The following is a 7,538-nucleotide window of genomic DNA, read 5'->3' as shown; positions in this document are numbered from 1 at the left end:
GGCCCTTCGTTTTGTTACAGGTGAACGTTTTGATACCCATCACTGCATCCTGTATAAAAAGGTTGGCTGGACTTTGCTAAAGACCTGTAGATCTCTACATTACTCCCTTTTGTTTTTCAAGGCCCTACTTCATAAACTTCCTCTAACTTTGCTGTTGAAATATAGACACCTGTGTTCCTATCGTCTCCACCGAGCTAAGTAAATATGCTTTGAGTTTTAATGCACCGTATTGCTGGAACAAAATTCTAAATGTAATCTTGATGTTCTTGTGATGTTCTAGCAATTTAAAGTATTGATTGGGGACTTATTTGTGAGTAATGTTTTTCTGGTTGATTTGTGATGTTATATTTGTGCTTCGCATGACTGTGTTTTTTAAGGAAGAAATGAATACGTTTCTTGCTAACAACATGGAGAGATGAGCAGCAGCCTGGACTTCATATCTGGCATGAAAGGAGGCGTTCAAATTGACGACTATGGTCCCAGTTGTCACATGAACTCATAATTAAGTTTGAAAAAATGGGTTTATCAAATCTTTACATAGGGAGGACGCCGCAGTAGTTATCGACTATGCATCTCCATGGTTATCATTTACACAAGTAAATGTTTTTACACAAATACGTTTACCGAGGTCATAGTAAAAAAAAAAGTGTAACATTTTCCTGGAAATAATTATTTATCAGTTTCTGTTATTTCCTAGCTGCACAACACCCCCCCTCCTTTTTACAATGAGATGATCCGAGATAATGACGCACTTCCTCCATGATAATGCCATTTTGATCGGAAAGAATAGCGTGTTTATTTTCGTCGCAGGTGTGTTTGAGTTTGAATATTTGCTCTAACGTGCAGTAATACGTGTATACTACTTTAGAAAATCTTAGTTAAGACTTAACGTTAATTATACGATTGGTCTATTTCAAATTTCTTGGACGAAATTTCAACTTTTAGGACCAACGCGGCACGAGACGCCGTTAGCTCACTAAAAGCCCCATTGCTAAAGCTAGGTCGGTGTTGATGTCAGAGCAACCTAACAAAGGAACACGGAGTGGGACCGAGGCAGCTTCGTTTGCTTGAATATCTCACGAGAACTAGTTAGCTAAGTCGTTTAAATACAATTTCATTTAAGCAGCGTCCATTTCAACATCTGAACTGATTTTTATTTTATAAACCGCGGTGTATTTTCGGGACTATTTTTTTGTATTAATCAACTAGTCGTCGCGAATATCGAAGTGAGTAGAGAGTTAACTTTACATAGCCAGTGCAGTGTTTTTGACAGAGAAAAGCTACAAATGGCAGAGTTGTACATTCGTGTGGCCGAAGAAGAGAATGAGGAGCCCATGGAGATCCCTTCTGAGGATGATGGCTCTGTGTTGCTTTCTACCGTGGCAGCTCAGTTTCCTGGGGCCTGCGGCCTACGATTCAGGAGTCCTGTTTCACAGTGCATGAGAGGGGTCCGTTTGGTGGAAGGGATTCTTCATGCGCCTGAGAACGGCTGGGGCAATCTAGTCTATGTCGTCAATTATCCCAAAGGTATGTTGACTAAACTATGACATGTTTATTTTAATTAGCCACCAACTAGTGGACAATTGTATTATAATATTTACATACTCAATTAATTATTAAAGATTGAAAGGTTCCCTAGCTATACTCATTCCACATGATGCATATCTAACTAGGCAAATGTCAGTCTCAAGTGCTACATCAAGGAATGAATGATGATCCCTACCACACTATTTCAGACAATAAAAGGAAAATGGATGAGATCGATGCCGCCTCTGCTGTGAAGATGAAGAGAGGTGACATGAAGACATCTGATCTGATTGTACTGGGGTTGCCATGGAAGACAACTGAACAGGACCTGAAAGATTACTTCAGCACCTTTGGGGAAGTCATCATGGTGCAGGTACAGTTGCAAATTTGCGATGTTGTTCTTTGCAGATGTTTCTTTTAGGTACCTTCACTATTTTTGTTCTCCCAGCTTTAAATTGGAACTGACACTGTTAACCATTTTGTAAAAATAAAACAAATGCATAATCATATCGGTCTAAAATTTCAAATTCAGTTTATGCTTCAAAACCAACTTTTTAAGAGGTTTAAAAAAATTGGTTTTCACTCAACATTCCATTACATATGGTAAGGTTTTGTTGGCAGAATTAAATGGATGCAGCCAATGCATGATTAATAAAATTCAACAATAAATAGCTAGGTAGTCTAAATAGTCCTATCAGTTTCTAAATCACAGCTAGTGTGTTGGCTGCCCCTAGTTATTCAGGGGTTGTACTGTTTCACTCACCGCCTAATCTCAGCTCACTGGTCACCATAGCAACACCCACCTGTAGCATGCGCTCCAGCATGGTCATCCCCAATGCCAACACCTCCTTTGGCCGCCTGTCCTTCCAGTTCTCTGGTCATCCCCAATGCCAACACCTCCTTTGGCCGCCTGTCCTTCCAGTTCTCTGGTCATCCCCAATGCCAACACCTCCTTTGGCCGCCTTTCCTTCCAGTTCTCTGCTGCCAATGACTGGAACAAATAGCAAAAGTCACTGAAGTTGGAGACTTATCTCCCTCACTAACTTTAAGCATCAGCTGTCAGAGCAGCTTACCGATCGCTGCAGCTGTACACAGCCCATCTGTAAATAGCCCATCCAACCAACTACCTACCTCATCCCCATATTTGTTTTTGTTTTTCTGCTCTTTTGCACACCAGTATTTCTTCTTGCACATCCTCATCTGCACATATCACTCCAGTGTAAATTGCTAAATTGTAATTACTTCGCCACTATTGGCCTATCCAACCCGGAAGCCAGCCGCACCAATGTGTCGGAGGAAACACCTGTACACCTGGCGACAGTGTCAGCGTGCACTGCGCCCGGCCCGCCACAGGAGTCGGTAGTGCGCGATGAGACAAGGATATCCCTGCCGGCCAAACCCTCCCTAACCCGGACGACGCTGGGCCAATTGTGTCACGCCATGGGCCTTCCGGTCGGCTGCGACAGAACCCAGAATCTCTAGTGGCACAGCTAGACCTCTGCGCCACTCGGGAGGCCACCTGTTGGTTTTTTGATCAATGTGAAGTTCTCAGAAGTAAGACTGCCCTGGTATTATATATTTGCAGAAAACCATTCAGGTTTCTTGTGAATTTTGCTACAGCTTTCTAACCAAAGTCGAGTTCTTCTGCTTAATGGTAACAGTCCAGTAGTGCAACATCAACGTGAATGGCATAGGACTGTTTGGCATGGTCTATTTTCATAATAGGCCAACTCTAGCTGTGATTGGTTATGGCACACTGGTCTGTGTAGAGTCAAACTGGACAACACTGACACATTTTTTTTAAATTCACTGCGGTGTCTATTAATTGCCCAAACGCACGGCCGCTTTCCCATTCATTTCAGTCTAGAATTTTCACAAATACCTGACTCTACGTCATTTCCAAACCAGATATGTGCTCTGCTTGTTGCAAAATGAGACATTTGTCATTGTTTCCGAGAGTGTATGTGATAAGAATATAAAAAAAGATTTTGATGGTGCTAAATCTTGTCAGTTACTCTTTAGTGTGCAATGCCTTGGTATGTCTGTGGTGCCTTCACTACATGCTCCTCTTCACAGGTGAAACGAGATGTGAAGACTGGAAACTCAAAGGGGTTTGGCTTTGTGAGGTTTACTGAGTATGAGACTCAAGACAAAGTGATCTCACAACGCCACATGATTGATGGAAGATGGTGTGACTGCAAACTCCCCAACTCCAAGGTAGGCGTTTTGTTTCTGTATGGTGTGTAACGTGGATTATTAACGGCAAGAACACTTGTTTCAGATGTGGATCCAGGTGAAAGCTATGATCCCTTATTGATGTCACTTGTTAAATCCACTTCAAATCAGCGTAGATGAAGGGGAGGAGAAGGGTTAAAGAATCATTTTTAAGCCTTGAGACTATTGAGACATGGATTGTGTGCGTGTCATTCAGAGGGTGAATGAGCAAGGCAAAATATATAAGTGCCTTTGAACAGGGGTGTGATGGTAGGTGCCAGGCGCACCGGTTTGTGTCAAGAACTGCAACACCGCTGGGTGTTTCACTCTCAACAGTTTCCATGTGTGTCAAGAATGGTCCACCACCCAAAGGACGTCCAGCCATCTTGACACAACTGTGGGAAGCATTGTAGTCAACATGGGCCAGCATCCCTGTGGAACGCTTTCGACACCTTGGAGATTCCATGCCCTGATGAATTGAGGCTGTTTTTTTGGGGGGGGGCAACTGAATAATAGGAAGGTGTTCCTAATGTTTCCTATATTGTTAATGTGTGAACCTTTCCATTTTTTTGTAAAACAGCAAGGTCCAGATGAGCCCATGAGAAGCAGGAAAGTGTTTGTAGGCCGTTGCACTGAAGACTTGTCCGCTGATGAACTGCGACAGTTCTTCATGCAGTATGGTGAGGTCACTGACGTCTTCATCCCCAAGCCCTTCCGTGCCTTTGCCTTCGTCAGCTTTGCCGATGACCAGGTAGGTGCCACCGCAAATTCAAAGACCTTGTTCTATTTGCCATCTGCTGAATTGCCCCTTTAATGTCAGACTGACCCGCATGTCTTCTCTCCAGGTTGCCAGTTCCCTATGTGGAGAGGACCTGATTATTAAGGGGGTCAGCGTGCACATCTCAAATGCTGAGCCAAAGCACGGCAGTAGGCAGATGACGGAGCGAGCAGGGCGGTTTGGAAACGGGTTTGGGGCTCAGGGCTTTGGTAGTAACCGCACAGGGTTAGGGAGCAGCGCCAGTAGTAATATGGCTAATTTTGGTAACTTTAGTCTGAACCCTGCCATGATGGCTGCTGCTCAGGCTGCCCTACAGAGCAGTTGGGGAATGATGGGTATGTTGGCTAGTCAGCAAGGGCAAACTGCCACCTCAGGCACCACCTCCACTGGGCAGACTAACTCCACCAGGGATCAGAGCCAGGCCTACAGCACAGGCAACAGTAACTACGGCACCAACTCAGCCAGTCTAGGTTGGGGTACCGGTTCTAACGCAACAGCCAGTGGTAGTGGGTTTAGCTCAGGATTTGGCTCCAGTATGGAGTCAAAGTCTTCCGGGTGGGGTATGTGAAATAGTTTGGTAAGTATTGTGAGATGTCTTTTTCCTAATTTATTTCTGGTGTTATGCGTAGCTGATACTTAAACGCTTTTGTGAAGGCTGTTTTGTACATTTGGAGAGAGAAATACTCAAGATTTTAATTTAGAAAGTGTTTGAAGTGAATTATTGTTTACCAGAGTAGTGCTACTTTTGAAGTCAAATTTATTTGTTAAGTTTGTTATATCCTGACTTATTTTCAACTGGATTCTTTGATGCATGCATTGTGAGTTGTGATGTTTCTGAATGCATGAGAAGTCACTGGTTCACTCCATCCATAATATTTGACAACAATCTTGCATTGGAAAGAATCTGGTTGAAACTTAAATGTTTTAAGTGCAACTTTATTTGCAGTCTCAAGTTAAATGGAAAAGCCTTCACTACAATCTCTTCTGCAGTTCACCTCTCTTCCATTTTCCTGGGAAGAAGCTCCTCTTTGGCAGCATTCTTTGGGGTGATGTCAGTATCACTCTCTTCCATCTATAAATGCTTTGCCATCAAAGAACGGCTTCACTCCGCATGTTCTAAGAGACGGTGGGTGATTCATTTTTATCCACTTTTTAATGGAAAGAACTGCGCAACTGACATTAAGAACTCGTGAGTGCGATTGAGGATGGCTTGTGGCGAAGAGTGAATTGATGAGTGAGCGAACAGAGAGAGAAAAAGAAAGCGTGAAACGGACTGGTTGTGCGATGAAAGAGCCCAATTTGACTGCTGTTGTGTGAGTGAATGGAATCTGCAGATGCTACAAGCCCCCCCCCTAAATGGACTTTCATTTACTAGTACTTCAAGATCTCTCTTTGCAATTTGTCCCACCCTCCTGTAGTATATTGATCAAGTGCAGAAGTGGTACCCAAATGTAGTGTGGAATGTTGTGCTGAATATTTGTCTTGTATTATATAACCTACATGACCTGAATGCTGTATGGTGTGTGTGGTTTCTGTCCTTGTTATTGATGCTCTCTATGTGTGAACTTTGATGTGGATGACACCTGCTGAGGACACTGGGGACGTGAGTGATGGCGTGAGAACGTGGCGTGGTTGTCACATGTTTCCCAGTGTGTGATTCTCCGGTGTGTTTTAGATATGTCAAATGGAGTTCTCTAATAAAATGTTTGAGTAGTTATGTTTATTTGAATACTAGTTACTTTTGTGTCATTTGAATTGTCAAATCTAACTTAATTCACATATCTAGGGACCTTGGACACTGCTGACCGAGGTTTCCATCTGAACCCAGACTGGAGTCAGTGTCCTGAAGGATGAAGACAGAAGTCCCCACAGGCTTGAAATGGGGCCTCTTATATTTATGCCAACTTAAAAGGAGTCAGAATTGGGTAGTAAGTTTGGATACGTTTATGACCTATTCTGTCAGACATAACCAAGGTATTTTTTTTTCTTCAATGGGCTTCATTTTAAATGAACGTGAATGCATTATTTGGGCAGAAGAGTAATTTATTATGTCTTAATGTATTCTTTGGGACATAAGACAAATAATGAACAGGTTATGTTATTTCAGATTTGCACACTGGGAAATAGTGTCCATAAAGGATGTTATGGCATGTGTCGAAATGAAGCTAAATGGAAACACCAGTTGTCCTTTTAATAATATTTTTTATTGAACAGATTTTTTTTTAGTATAACCTGTTTGTGGAGATGAAGTTGGAACCGTGCTCTTACATTTCAGCCAATGAATATATTCTCACTGTACCACTTGATGGATGATACTTAATAAATATTTTCTACAAGTTGGTTGAGCCAGTTGATGCCCTTTTAATGTGCAATATTAGTACAAGTACAGCCATTACCTAGTAGTGTCTGCATAATAGAACCTATTCACTTAGTACTAGGGTAGCCTCTAAGCTTTAGCATGTTGTTCCTTCCTACTCAATAGCCTCCGTATCGTTGTTCTCCCCAGCACTCTTCTTCTTTGTCTGCTCCTGGTTCGTGCTGACAAACTCTTCCCTCTTTGTGTGAAGTTAAAAGAAAGGGGACTAGGTTGTCAGACATTGACGGCAGTATCATTGCCAGGTCGTTGCACTCATCTGATTTATGAAACCTCATGGTATTGCGTTACGTTTGCTTATAGATGTGTAATGCTGTTGAATGAACTGTTTATTCTGTTTACAACTGACCCTGCAGAGCAGTTGATGCCAAATTGTTTCCTACCTACTTCTGAACAGCAAGAATATAACAGTATACTGCATAAATGAGAGCCGAGAAATGAAGTCCATCTGTAACTGGAGGATTGTCCATCAGAATAAACACAGATTTTAAAAGATCACTGCAAACCGTATGAAGACCTTTTACCTTGCAAAGGCCTTTGCAAAAATATCTTGAAAGAATAAGAAAAATAATACGGTCAATCATCTGAAGCATACAAGCAGAATGTGTGTGTGCATCTCCGTGTGTAGTGGATTCCTCTCCCTGT

The 7,538-nt window shown here is 42.3% G+C and overlaps 1 protein-coding gene across 2 annotated transcripts; it reads left to right on the top strand.

Annotated features, from left to right (window-relative positions):
• Positions 1–749: 749 nt before the first annotated feature.
• Positions 750–6,859, top strand: LOC106582768 (TAR DNA-binding protein 43). 2 transcript variants are annotated; one of them, XR_001323384.2, is made up of 6 exons: positions 750–1,527; positions 1,737–1,900; positions 3,604–3,744; positions 4,322–4,492; positions 4,587–5,645; positions 6,306–6,859. XR_001323384.2 is itself a non-coding variant. In XM_014166178.2 (5 exons), the coding sequence occupies exons 1-5, from the start codon at positions 1,287–1,289 to the stop codon at positions 5,085–5,087; spliced, it is 1,218 nt and encodes a 405-aa protein (XP_014021653.1). In that variant the 5' UTR covers positions 750–1,286; the 3' UTR covers positions 5,088–6,242. The 2 variants fall into 2 exon arrangements, 1 of the variants encoding a protein (XP_014021653.1); XM_014166178.2 differs by lacking the exon at positions 6,306–6,859 and having other exon boundaries at positions 4,587–6,242.
• The last annotated feature ends 679 nt before the right edge of the window (positions 6,860–7,538 follow it).

The sequence above is a fragment of the Salmo salar genome, chromosome ssa22 (genome assembly GCF_905237065.1).
Source record: "Salmo salar chromosome ssa22, Ssal_v3.1, whole genome shotgun sequence".
Lineage (NCBI taxonomy): Eukaryota > Metazoa > Chordata > Actinopteri > Salmoniformes > Salmonidae > Salmo > Salmo salar.
Note: the sequence above shows the minus strand (reverse complement) of the source record. Positions and strands in the feature narration are given on the sequence as shown.